We start from the raw sequence: 14,002 nt of genomic DNA, 5'->3' as shown, positions 1-14,002 counted from the left end.
TCATAACTATGTGTTTGGGAACCTGGAACGATCTAATGTAAATAATAGAACTATTATATAATATGGGATAATGGAAATGATTAATGTTTGACGTCTATTTAATGAAACCCAGTGATTTTGAAGGTGTATTTGAATTTATTGCCCTGCGGCCAAATTGTCGACAGCACAAATTCGTTGCATTCTTCATGACTTTCTCTAATTTATTTTAGTTTATGACCTATGCAGTATCGTCGGCATGGTGGGAATCGGTGAAGGGGCATCCTCATGGTGTTAAGACAATGTCCACAAGATTCTGACCAACTGTTCTTCGCACAATGTCGTGGATGGCGAAATCGAACATTAAGGGTCTTGTCAGTGCTTTTTGTCTTGCTCCAGCTACCCTTTCAAACGATGTTTCACGTCCAGCTGATGTTCGCACTGCAGCAGTTGCTCGTTGTTTCATCAAGTAGACGAAAGAACCTTCCACAGGCGCGTTGCAATGAGGACGTCGTAAGAAACAGTGTTCTGGGGTCGTTCGCTTACATTGATACAGGGAGAGATGAACAGAAATACCTTCTTCACCACAATCTACGACCCATGGGCATAACCCACCTGAAACCCGTACCACCCCAGATTCGTGAGGTGATGCCTTTAACTTCAGTGATTTTTTAAACTCAATAGAATAAAGTGAGAAACTCATTTATACTATCGAAAGACCACTGTATGCAGGATTTGAATGATATGCTATACATTAAAAGGTACAATTGAAAAGTCGCAAACATGTTCCTGCACGTAACAAAACAATTGAAAGAAGGAAAAAACTGGCAACAAACAGACGTAATAAAACGGTGCTATAAGCACCTACGAGAACAGTTGCACAAGCTGAGCAACTCAACGTAATAAAGGTGAGCATTGGGTGCTCATAGCAGTAAATTGAAGCTGGCTGGATCGTCAGAATGATATTTGTCACGACAAATGCCACGTACTGCAACTTGGTGCGGCGGACAAGACGATTCACATTTTCTCACTATGTGTTCGCCCACGATTCGTAATACTTGCACTTGGCCACCCGGACAGGGTCCTTAAATAATCGAAGAGTTAGTTATTCCCAGCAATTTTCATGAAATATGTTTTCCACGTACCGTTTCCATATTCTTTCCTGTTGTTGACAACCCTGTTCTTTGAGTCAGGTCTTTTGACTGCATTCTCTCCGGTTGAGCAACATTGTAATCGTTTCGTTATAGTGCTGCGCACGCATCTGTATCCACCTGGACAAGAAGTTGGACCTGTGTTACTGCACTGCACAGGTGTACCAGTTGACGGGAACAACAGTGCAACTCCGGAAGGACATCCGTGACTAGTTGAATACGCGGAACAGCAGTAGTAGTTCTTATTTAGTCTGGAGAAGGTGCATTTGTAGCCGGAAGGACACGGACTGGTCGTGCACTGTTTCGGAACCCCATTCACGAGATAGGCTGATCCTTTCTCGCACACTTCAGGCTTAGATGTTGTGGCGGAAGAAGTTTCCGACTCGGACTCGTCAGTATCGATGTCAGGACCAGGTGCTCCTGTCTCGGTAATTTTCGAAAATCTAGTCTTGTTGCTACCTCCACAACAAATGTTTTGCTGTGCGGTTTCGGAAAACTGGCAGCTGTATCCCTGAGGACAAGTGTTTTTAGCTGGTTGACAGAAGCGAACGTTAGTAGTAAGCTTATCTATGTAAGGCATCTGTCCGGCAATAGGACAAGTAGTGACTTTACGAGAGCCCATCTTTTTCACACATACGCCGTCAACCTTCTCTTCACTATCCGGGCATTCGCAGTGTCCTCCGTCACAGGTAGAACCTCCTTGGCATTGTTCGTCAGCTTCACAGGGTTCACCAATTTCGACCTTGCGTAGGCAAACGCCTTTGACATCCACCTCGTTTTCTCCGCAGCCCGCTTGGCACGCTCCATTAACGAAGCTCTGACCATCAGGGCAGCTGCACCGACTGTTCTTGCAGATAGAGCTTGTCGGGCATTGGACTTGGTTTGTGCACGCTTCGCCGAACGCTACTCGATTGAGGCAGGCGCCGTCAACAGCAACTTGATTTCCGGTGCAGGCTGAAAAGAAACTCCTATAGACGAACATATTAATGGTAGATTGATATTTCAGTCCTAAATGCTTGTTTAGGCTTTTGCATTTTGAGTGATGACGTATTAAATTCAATATTGACTTATAACGAGAAGTTCTGGTCTACATCAACTTGCGGGACAAGAGGTATTTCATGATTTGGACGCTTGAATCTTGACAATATTGCTAGGAGCAAGATAGTAAATGAAGGGAGTACTAAATTTGTTATAAACCCCTAGGAGGAGAAGTACATAACAAAAAAACTGGACGTGAATTGCAAGTAAAAGTAAGGTTTCCTTCCTCATAGTCACATCAGCCTTAATGTAGTAAAACTTGATCGAGTTTTTATGATGATTTGGCTCTTGTTAGAAGTCGTTTGGTCTCTCAGAAATCAAAAGTCTTTGGAGTTCGGTCGATCGAAATTCCCGGGTGGTATAAATTTGTTGTTAGTTTTGTAAGCGTTATTTATGAAACATAGAGAAGAAAAAGAAAAAGAGAAAAAGCATACACCTACTCAGTTCGCTTGTGGTACAGCACAACTGTAATCCACTGATACTTCTTTGGCACGAGTAGCCCTTAGGACAAGTGCTTTGTCCTATAGCGCAACTCTGCGGTTCTCCGGTAATACCAATGAAGGCAACCGAGTCATTCGGACATCCGCCAGACATTCCACAACATTGAAACTGATTGTTGGCAGTGGAGAATTGACAAAAGTAGCCAGTAGGACAGTTTTGGGACGCAGCGGTGCAAATTCGCGGAGCATTAGTGGCGACGTCCCGATATGCAACTTGATTATTTGGACACCCGAGTGCGGCAATAGACTTAGGAGTGGTGATGGGAGTGGCTCCGCAGCACTGGTAGCGTTGGTTGGAGAGCGACCACTGGCACGAGTAGCCGTTAGGACACGGAGCGTTCGGTGGGTTGAATGGATCGCAAGCAGCAATTTGGTTGTCTTTCATGAACACGTACTCGTTGGGAGGGCAACCGTCTGAAATTTGATGATGATAATCAGAATTTTCTTGAGTCAAGAAAATAACTGCCACTATTAACCTCACCTGAAACTGAAGCGATTTCTCCCTTACAACAGTGACCCGTTGTGAACTCAGATTGTGTGCTCTGGCAGCTGTATCCTGTTGGACAAGTGATGAATGCGCCGACGGTGCATGATCTCGGCATTTGGCTGTTCTCCTCAAGGTAAAACTCAGCCTTGTTGGGACATATATGACTAGCCGAGCAACAATATCCTTGGAATGCTCCAGGAACGTCGGACTGACATGAATACCCAGTAGGACATTGGTTGCTGCTACTGCTAATGGTGCACCTGGAAAAATCTCGGCTCACGTAGCGGTTTAAAATCTATTGGACTAGTCTATGTTTTACCTAATAGGTGACTTTGATGATGGCTCCCTATACAGAGCTTTTCCAGCTGGACACAGGTCTCCAGTGATAGAAGCGCAACAATAGTAGCGGTTTTTGAGAGCATTGAATCGACACAAGTAGTTGCTGGGGCAGGATCCTTCAACGTTGATGAGACATTCGCGAACGCTCATGTCTACAGCGTTCACGTAAGCTTTCTCGCCTTCGGGACATACCTCTGCAATAACGGGTTGGCCAATTTTTACGAATTGACAGAAGCTGGCTACAGTTTTGACTTACCCATATGAGTAGCGCCACAACACACACTTGTTCCGGATAATTGATCATACGTACAGGCAAAGTTAGATGGACAACTGTTACTCAAAGCAGCATTGCATTCGTACGGCATATTCGTGTTCGGATTGACGTAAGCGACATCTCCTGGTGTGCAGGCAGCGGACAAACAGAAATTGTTGCATTGCTCAATGGTTCCGAAGTTGTTCAGATTTCCGCTGCACCCATTGTATGTGAACTGGGTACACTCTTTAGTAACAATGTTGAAATAGTAGCGAGCTGCGGCGGAGGAGGAGCACGCACTGCCCTGTTGAGGAGGGAGTGAACAGATGTAAGACCGAGTAGGACAACAGCGATTGACCACGCTGCTTCCGGAGTTCACTGATGTACATTCGTGCGTAGTCGGGCACACTTGTGCGGCGGAGCAGACCATCAACTGACCGAACTCGTTCCTTTCAGGGGTACCCCCAGATGGGCAGCCACCAACACTGCAGTAACTCTCACAGTCATCTCTGGTGGCAAAATTGTTTGAGTTCCCGTCACAGCCATTATATTGAAAACTTTCGCATTCTTGTGTTTGGCTATTGTAGAAGTAGCGATAGGAAGAACCACTCCCGCAAGTCACTCCTTTGTGAGGTGAGAGGGTGCAGGTGTAGGCTGAAACGGTAGAATTTACGCAAACAGCTCTTTAAAATACAACACTGAACTTAGTTTATGTACTAGTGAAATATTTCGTGAAGGAATGCAGGTAGATCATGCAGAATGGTCTGTCCAGCCATACTTTGGTTGCTAGGAAACGAGCTGGACCCTTGCTTACCCTTAGTTGGACAACATCCCCATACGTATCCGTCGAAGTAGCACTCATAGTTCACAGGGCATGAATTTCCAGCTCCAGAGTTAGAACACACATAATAGTTGCCTTGGTAGTCTTTATATGCATCTCCCTGAGGACATTGAGGTTCAGCTGAAAGTATTAATTCACTGATTGCCTTCTATTCCATCTATTCACTCTTGAATGCTGTGATCACAACAATTGTAATCAATAAACTCACGAATTATGTTCTCGCAAGTATTCTGACACTCGAGCAATGTTTCAAAGTTGTTGTCGTTGCCCTGACATCCGGTGTAGTCGAAAATCTCGCAGGCGCGCGTCACAGCGTTGTACCAATAGCGGCGCACGCTTTGCTTACAATCACCCAATCGTAGCGGTTGCGAACAAATCGCTTCTGCAAATATCCAGATGTTAGCGTTTACGTTGAGAGGACACGAGGGAGACACGGAAACAGTGAGTCAGTGTGCGTGAGTACAGCAAGTGGACATGCGCTCAAAACAATGTTTAATTTTGCGACTTAAACGAGGTTGAGTTCCTTTCGGAGTTTAATGTGATTTTATCTGAGGAAGATGAAGCGTCTTATGACATACAATCCAAAAACTGAAAAGTAGGAAGATTGCGATTAGATTAGTTTATATAGAGTTTATGTGAATTATTTTTCTAGAACGGAATTTCTAGAACGCGTTTGAGCAATCGCCAAAATTACGTTGCAGAATAATTGAAGCAAGCTAACAACATGTAAAAACAGTAAATCATTGACAGCAGCATTTTAACTTTCCCTATCTAAAACTTAGATACAGGCTACATTCTTTGTAATATAACTAAACAGTAACAAAACAAAAAGAAAAGATCTGTTGCCTTTTTTTGGATGAAGGTCTCCGGTGGGCATTTTTGAGTAAATACTAATACGATAATTTTATAGGTAGGACACAAATGACTAAACGATCTCAGGATTCAGTTGATATGTTTCGTAGACCTGTTTCATTTCTTTATTTGCTGATGATGCCGGACCTTGAATAGAGAATTCCTCGTTTTCAACATTTTGCCTGGATTTCTTACTATTTTATGAAACAATTCCTAATCTAGAAATTCTATCTTCGGCCATTTAAATTTTATGTTTGGTGGTCAGCCGGAAGAATATACGGAATTGGTTATCTTCAGCGGTTGGTGGTACATTTTGTTTAGTATCAACCTCGCCTTACACTAAGGGCACTAGTCAAGGGCAGATTACATTCTCGCACAGAAATGAGAAGCGCAACAAGAATACTTGCTATGTTCTAGATTCTCAAGAAAACAACACTCGTAATCAGCAGAAGATTTCGATTTTGGAAGTAAATGCACTACTTTCAAGTTTTTGCCTATAACTAAATAACTGAAACTTTGGTATGGAACAGGATGTGGAAAAGATTCTCGTCAAATATAACCTACAGGTTTTCTATAACCCTACAGGTTATAACGAAACTTTTATGGTTAAAACATCAGAAAGTTCGATTCGCGCTTGTGAAAGATCTTTCAGACTTTTCGCAATGGAGGAGTACAAAGAAATTAGGAAAGAAAACGCAGCAAACACTCACGAGGACGTGGACAGCAGACGTTATGGTCGCTCTGACATTCATGGGTACTCGGGCAATCACCGTTTGTGCTGCAACGCTGGTTAGCAGCGCCAATTTTCAGTGGAGTACCATATTTGCACTGTAGCTTAGCACAGAATAATTCGCAATCAGCGGCAGATTTGAAGTTATTGAAGTTTCCTAAAGCTCCGTTGTAGGTGAAAGCGATACATCGGCCTTGTTCAGCATCGTAGTAATATCTGAAATATAACCACGGATTCTTCAAATTTATTCAGGGACTCTTTGGGAAGAAAAACCTGCTGGATGTAGAGAACGACAGACTGAAGCTCCTCTTCATGGTTACTCCTGGATCGAAGTTAGTGTTGCGAACAATGTCAGCTGGTCTACCACCTGTATTGCTACAAATGGACGAGACTGTGGGGCAGCACATTTGCATCGAACCAATCGTCGTGCACTCGTAATTAGAGGTGCACGAGGAAGCTGTTTGGCAGTTGTTGATGGGCTCGTCCTCGTTTTGGGAGCCACCGGTTACGTACTGAGGTGATCCGCGTTTGCAAGCTGGAATTTAATATTTATTAACAAAATATTTTCGGGATTTGATTTGTAGTCTGCATGAATTCCTCTTATCTTAATCTACTCTCTTCGAGTTGATCACTAAAAGCGTAAACTCCTGTGGTGTAGTTCAGTCATGTGGCTTCAAATGCAAACACCCATGATACTATTGATATCTTCTAGTGATCTACGATCACTGCACGATGGATTTCTTCCACCTTGTTCATCAGTGTCCTTACTCTCGCACGTTTATCTCTCTTTTGCCGTTCTTTTCTTCTTTTCTCCTTTTTCCATCTACTTCCTCTTTCAGCCTATGTGTTCTACTTTTTCCTTCAACGCTGTTTCCTTGAAAAGTGAAAAATTACATTTTGTCGCTGGGGATTATAGCCAGCAAAACTTGCCGCCCGTATGTTTCCTGATTTCTTTTCTCAGAGGCTACAGCGCGTCCAAAGCAGCGAGTAATATTTAGCTTTGACTTAGCTATTATTGCCAATCAGTAAAGTATTTTCTATACCATCATGTTATTAATCGTAATTGACGAAAATTGAAAAGAAATTCCATAACAAATACATTATTTCTGAACTGCTGAGGGGTGCTCTTCGTATTGTGGAAGCCTTTGGCAATGTCATGTCATCTCTTGAAGGAGAAATTGTGGTGGAACACTATTCTTGGCCCTACTGCATCGCTAGTGTGCAAGTTTCTACGACGATATAATTTCAAGCTTCAAGTACTCTCTCACCTCCTTTCGTACTTAAAACCTTCGGTCGACTCCAGTCTCACCCACTGCTCATGATCCTGACCTTTGCCTTCGAGTCTCAAAATAGATCTTCGTGCATCGGAGTGGGCGACTTTTGTGATGCGAGGTGGTCTTTTTTCTTCGCATACTACATATGGCGGGGTATTTGAACGCGTGATACGAACGTAGTCGCCGGGTGCGTAGCCGCGGATGATTGTGTTTGCGCACTTGACCTGTGGTCAAAGCCAGACGAAGAGAAATTCTTTTACGAGCAACAAACTAAGGACGACCGCATTTTTACATTACTCAGAAGTGCGTTTCCATAAGAAAGCTGATCAAATACTCACTATCTCGACAGTAGGATTCGCAATGTTCGCGAGTCTTGAAGTTGTTAGGTGATTGCATCTCCGTCTCATCCCACGGGTCCCACATGAACTGTTCACAGGTGCCAGTGACTGCGTTGTACCACCAGCGTGGCCGCACACCCGCGGGTGCTGCCGCACCCGTGTCGGCTTCTCGTTTTGGCTGGATGCAGGTAAATGCTGAAATGGGAACACTTCAATTGCCAGAAAATCCGTTGGTGAAGCGAATTGTAGAAAAGATTCCCAAAAAGCTACTTTCTGGATTGGTAGAAATTTAGAAGCAAAATGCCACGATGAAATTATGCTGTCATTTCTCAGGATGAAATTATGCTATTTTGCCAGATTTCTCCTGAAATTTTCAACTAATATCTGTGAAATTATGTGAGCTGCGGAGAAACCTATAACTTGTTCATCTAATTGTTTCAGGTTTTTTTTTAAATAGGAGCACCGCTAGATAGATATTAGACAAAAAGGTAGGTTATTTGAAGTGAAATAAAGAATAAACTCACAGAAAATTAATAGATCACATATGCAAATCTCCGTCAAGACTTTCTAAATTCAGTGGAAATATTTCAATGATTTCCGATCAAAGACTCTCATAATAAATAATGGTCTCAAAACAGTTTTCCTGCGCAAGAGTAGGCTGTAACTAATCAAACGCAGAGTTACGCTACATTAGTTACGTTCCCACATGTTTGTCACAAGGTGTTGGTCAATTTCCATCTTTTTCTTAATATATTGTGGTTTCTTGAACCGAAATAAATTAATGCAGCCATTCCTTAACAAAAAAAAGTGTTTTTTTTTTCATTTGTATATGACCATTATGTTCTACTACATTTATTATGTTTTTTTTTAAAGTTTTAGTCGTTTCCTAGGCAGGAAAGGATTAAAATGCACAGAATGATTGCCTTACTAAGCAATTTTTGCGTTTCTTTTCAATAAAATTCAAAAAATTCAATAATGACAGTGTATAAGCTCAATGTCGAACGAAGAAACCAATGAGTTACAGGTAAACGAAAGCAAATTCTAGAAATTTTCTAGCAAAATCTAGTAGAGCTAAGCCAGATGACTAGGAGAAACATAGTGGCTGGCAAAGAAATTCTTGTGCTGTCTTTTTTCTTCACACAATAAAACGAGAATTTGAGAACTCATTATGTGGGATACGTTAGCGACAAATTATTAATGTTAGTGCCCTTTATCATAATTAGACTATTATTTTTAGATTATTTAAAAAAAACGTATTTGTTGTAATGACGGAACTATGTTAAGAAGGAAGGGATCTCTTGGTATCTGGGATCGAAAACGAGGACCCTAAAGCGAAAACGCTTAATAATAGCGCATAATCTGTTTGAGTATTTTGTTGGATAGCTGCGGTTGCATTTCTTCTATACAGAGAAATTCTTTTAAATGGCACAAGAATCCATTCCAAATGATGTTCTCGAAGATTTTCATTTAGTAGGAAAAAACATATCTTAAACACTAGCGTTCTATTTAAATCCCTTAAATTTGCTCATATCATATTCTTCTGTAGTACTTCATAAATAAACGACCACAAGAATCAGAAGAAAGACAAACAGAAGCAAAACATAGAAATCAGTGATTAATAATGATGATCACGATATAATTCAGTTTTTAGCAGTCTTATCTACGAGGCTCACATCCTAATAACTGTAGAAGTGAGGCTGTTTTGCATGGAACTTGAATAAACAGAGCTGACGCCCCGATATTAGGGCGAATGCTGACAAGATTACCCGTAGTAGTAAGGGTCATTACCCCTTTTTTTGAAATATGCAGAGCTTTTCTACCTCGCTCTATTAGTCTACCACTTGTTCATTTCTAGTGAACAGCAAAAACTGTTAAATTCTCTTCACTATCCTCAAATCCTTCAATGTGTTGTTTTTTTAGTCTTACCCCTCCCCCCTCCGCCTCCCCTTCCTTCCTTCCCCAGCTTCGGGTCCCAAGGAAGTGCAACTCTCATAGAAAGGTGGAACACTGTGGTGGACAGTCATGGTGAAAACATCGACGGATGGTCACAAGTGCGTGATTAAGAAACTATAAAAATGTAAGGCGTATGAATGTGTTGGAAAATAATTAGCTAACCTAATAACAGTGGATCGCGATACAAACGTAGTGTACCAGCAAGCGGCTGCTGTGGAATTCATGTGTTCTGTGTTTCGTAGCACATTACAAGCAGACATTTCATTTCATTTCACTTCCACCTTTAGATAACCTGTGTCGAATTCTTGTGAATAAATTTTTAGGCTGTTGGGAATTTAATGGGTTCAAAAGTTTTGCTAGTTGTGAAGGTATATGCAAACTCAAATTCTGTAGTGATACTCATAGGTTGGATTTTTTTTCTGTCCGAAAGTGTCTTATTTGCCAGTCTAAAATCTTAGCAAGTCAAGAGGAGCAGTTGCCAAGTAGGATTGTAAACAACTGTAAAATATATGAGAAAGTTCGCAAAAAGCTAGCTTGATGAAATTCAAAATTACGAAGTGTTACAAACCTCTGTTTGGGCAGCAAATTCCATCAGCAGCCGGGCTGATGTCATAAACGCCCTCCATCGCAGTTTTTACGTTAGCCATGGATGCGACTGAAGTGACGCAGTCATAGATGTCTGTGATGTAGATGCCGTCCCCACTCTGTGGGTCCTGTGAGTATACGCAAGCTCCACCACCATTGGCGACAAAGTTTGTGTAATCTGTTGAAGAAGAAGAGCAGAATTGAAGAGGATTCACATGTTCACCCAGTTCCACATCGGTATCGTCTGGGTCGGTCATAGCTGGATTCCTCAGCTGTGAAACTGGCATCGTCAATAAGTCATCATCATATTCCGGTAACGGACATTTAGGGACGGGATCGCCGTCCTCGCCGGAATGGAGGATGCATACGACACCGTCGCGAGTTTTTGCCTGTACATATGGGATACCATTGACGTCTTCTGGACATTCGCATCGAGACTTTTCGCAGCGACTCTCTGGCCAAACAGCGCTGCACTGCTCGGCATACTGACAGCCACTTTCCCCAGGGTTTTTCTTGAGATAGCAGTAGCCTTGGATTGCAACGAAGTTGCTCAGACAGGTACACGATCCGGCCGAGCAAAACATGCCCTGAAACAGAAATATTCCTAATTCATACAGAGGGAACTTTTGAATAAGTGGTAAGTTTTAACTTCATCAGAAAACAATTAGTATTATGTCAGTGCCGATCTTTGCGGATGCTAATTGAAAACAAAACATTTTTTCGATATTTTGGGCCGGCTTTTCACAGAAAATCTTTTGTTGTGATCATATTGAGGTGGTTTCTTTCTTTTCTTGAAACACCTTCCAATATTAGTTTTAGACGGACTCGGAACGTGTTATATAAAAAAATATTGTCCAGCGCAAACGTGCGTCGTGACATAAATATTTGTATTACCTTAGAAGGATTGGAAGAAATGCTAGAAATCATTCTACTAAAACTTACTGTCAGACAATCGGTATTGAATGAGCAGAAGTCGCCCACTCGGCCAGAGCCGGCGATTCCTTGACGTTTGTAGCGAATATGACCGCTGCGGCACTTCCCGTCAATGAAGAATTCCCCGTGAGTGCACAGTTTGCGTTCAAGTTTGTTTTTCAAAGTGTTGCAAACGAGAAAAGCATTCTCATACACATCTGCTTTGCTGCAAACATAACATTATACGCGAAATCTCGAATTGGTCACACGATGAGAAAAAAGGAAAAATAACAGAGAAAAATAGGGAAAAGAACAAAGCTGGAAGTGGTACTTTGTTTTTGGATCACAATAAAGTGATTCTGTCGTTGATTCATCCGTGCATTTGTCGCCTTCCTGTGCAAGTGTGCACCCGCCGCAGTCATCTCCTATTTGGCATCGCTGCTTGCTGGTGACTTCTCCTGAAAGGAGACCTAAGCGATGTTTTTTTTTTCACTGCGCAAATAAATTGTCGCTCGGAGAACGGTGCTCTCATCTGCTTCTGTGAATATGTTAAAGATCAGAAACTCCTTAGTTTGAATATAGGTGGAATTATTACTTACTTTACTTTTACCTTTTATTTAATATTACTTACTTTTACTTTTTATTTACTATTACTTACCTTACTTTTATCAGAAAAGATCTGATTCACCGCACTTCACTTATTCTAGAAGTACTTGGAGTAGATAAATAGCTCTACTTCAGTTCCCTCGCTGATTCTTGTACATGTGCGGTAGTAGTCATATCCTTTTTTTAATACTTTACATGTGCGGTAGTAGTCATATCCTTTTTTTAATACTTTACATGTGCTACTAATCATAAATAATTTTTTTATGGAAGTTGATGAGTAACGTTTGCACCGCGGATAGTTTCTGAATGGCTTCTTTTTTCGTTTTTCTGAAAATTTTAGTAGAGTGCCAGTCAGTGACGATTTAACCGTGGGATTGCGCCCCAGATATATCTTTTGTACGCCATACACCCCGAACCTGCAAAATTCTTTAATCGAAAGTTCTGATTTAACAAGCAAAATCTTGAAGCACTAACTCGTAACATCACTTTTTTGAAGTAAGACGTGGATGTTTAGAGAAAGATTCAACAGTACTAAGTACCTGCAAGCAGAATAGTTAGGAGGATGAGTCGGTGCATTCGCTTGAGCACTATGAGTGGTTCACTGTTTGAATATCAGTGAGCGACGAAGATGGGTGGTGGCTACAAAGGTGGAGGTGGGCGCTTAAAGCGCTCGCTCGCGACTCGGGAGTGAGGAGGGAGCTCGACTGGAGGGAGGAGATTGACGACCGTATTTGTTCTCGTCCGACAAAGCTCTCCACTGGCACGCCCTTTGCTGGTGGACGTTCGGGTTACTTTTCTAGTGAATTCGAGAGTGCAAAAGAAAGCGTAGCATACAATAGAAAATCGTTTTGCTATGGAAGAATAAATGTTCCAGGGTTACTGTATTTGGTTTTTCTGGTTTCCGTCTCGAGTTGAACAAACTCATCATTTCAGCAGTAATACTAAAATGCGCCTTTAAGTAGTAAAATAAATGACCTCATTTCATGTGCTTTGAGCAAGTAATGAATTGAATAATGAGTAGGTCTACATTTTATCCAAATAGCGATGTTTAGGAAGCTCTTAATTTGTTTAGAAAATTTGGTTGTGTAGAAGAAGTTTACTCCATATATAGAATAATATTTAATATATAAACATTTAATTTTTGTTCGTGAAGAAAATGTGTTCTTCATTGAATATTTAGTGTTAGCAATTTGCGCAAAAGTATGCGAACGTGAGGCACACTTGAAATATCAGACATTCGACTTTCGAGGACTGCGCTCAACGTGTAAGAAACGGGAATATTTGCAATTGTAAGACTTTTAACGTTGAAAAGAGACTGGAGTGCTTTGCTTTTCCATTACGGTATCTTTCTGGAGGCAAGATGTACGTTTAGCAGTTGGTTTGGTGAATTAGTCTCAGCAAGCTTTCGAAGATGGTTTTAATGAATAATTGGAACATTTTTCTTTTTCTTCTTCTTCTTTTGAATGGTTACTTCGATTTCTGTAATATTGTAGCATTGGGCTGATCTGTGTCCCACAAATCATCGATATAATTGTAAGTCATGAGCGCAAAGACATTAGTTGGACTAAAAATAGTCAACGGCAGATTAATCTTCGCACAAGCTGTCACGACTTCAGGAATCTTATTAAACACTGGTAATGATTAAAATTTTTTAAATTTTCTTTTTCGTGAAGTTGAGACATAAGGCTCTAAAAAGGTTTGTCTATGAACGATGGATCTTAGATTTCGAGGGACAAACACACGAAGAAATAAATGACAAGTAAACACAACACCTTCTCTTGGGGAATATGATTTTGGTTCTTGCTAAGTCAGGTTATCCAGACCCCATTAAAGGATGAAATTCAAGGAAAATCACCCAAGACTGGCTCCTGTTACGCAATTATATGTTACGAAATCAGTAGAGCATATTAAATTTTGATATAAGAAATTATACATTTCCTTTATCTTTAGTGGTTTTTAACCGAAGGAAATCATCAACACTCATAATCTGAATTATCAGCACACCATATCATTCATATGCGAAATCTGCAAATTCGTCAGAAATAGTTATAGTGAAGAGTTTCAGTTCTGTGCATTGACTTTCCGTGGTGCTTCTAGCTATGTCCATGATATTTGTTCTCCACTGACTAGTACTGACTATACTCTACCACTGTACTCTAGTAAATTT

General features: G+C 41.2%; 2 protein-coding genes across 3 annotated transcripts; one reads left to right on the top strand and one right to left on the bottom strand.

The window, feature by feature from the left end:
* Positions 1-314: 314 nt before the first annotated feature.
* On the top strand, positions 315-651 carry RB195_016519 (uncharacterized protein; the record flags this gene model as incomplete). The annotated part of the gene is made up of 2 exons (XM_064183091.1): positions 315-350; positions 406-651. The coding sequence occupies 2 exons, from the start codon at positions 315-317 to the stop codon at positions 649-651; spliced, it is 282 nt and encodes a 93-aa protein (XP_064038972.1).
* A 248-nt stretch (positions 652-899) lies between these two features.
* RB195_016518 (uncharacterized protein) lies at positions 900-12,411 on the bottom strand (the record flags this gene model as incomplete). Of its 2 annotated transcripts, XM_064183090.1 has the most annotated exons (16): positions 900-1,060; positions 1,122-2,081; positions 2,606-3,079; positions 3,147-3,412; positions 3,472-3,685; positions 3,748-4,398; positions 4,559-4,705; positions 4,794-4,967; positions 6,208-6,383; positions 6,441-6,534; positions 6,586-6,702; positions 7,780-7,974; positions 10,301-10,904; positions 11,260-11,455; positions 11,561-11,687; positions 12,375-12,411. In XM_064183090.1, the coding sequence occupies 16 exons, from the start codon at positions 12,409-12,411 to the stop codon at positions 900-902; spliced, it is 4,593 nt and encodes a 1,530-aa protein (XP_064038971.1). The 2 variants fall into 2 exon arrangements, with proteins under 2 accessions (XP_064038971.1, XP_064038970.1); XM_064183089.1 differs by having other exon boundaries at positions 6,148-6,383; positions 6,441-6,702.
* Between the last annotated feature and the right edge of the window lie 1,591 nt (positions 12,412-14,002).

Source organism: Necator americanus, chromosome II (assembly GCF_031761385.1).
Source record: "Necator americanus strain Aroian chromosome II, whole genome shotgun sequence".
Taxonomy (NCBI): Eukaryota; Metazoa; Nematoda; class Chromadorea; order Rhabditida; family Ancylostomatidae; genus Necator; species Necator americanus.
This window is presented reverse-complemented; position numbering and strand designations above follow the sequence as displayed.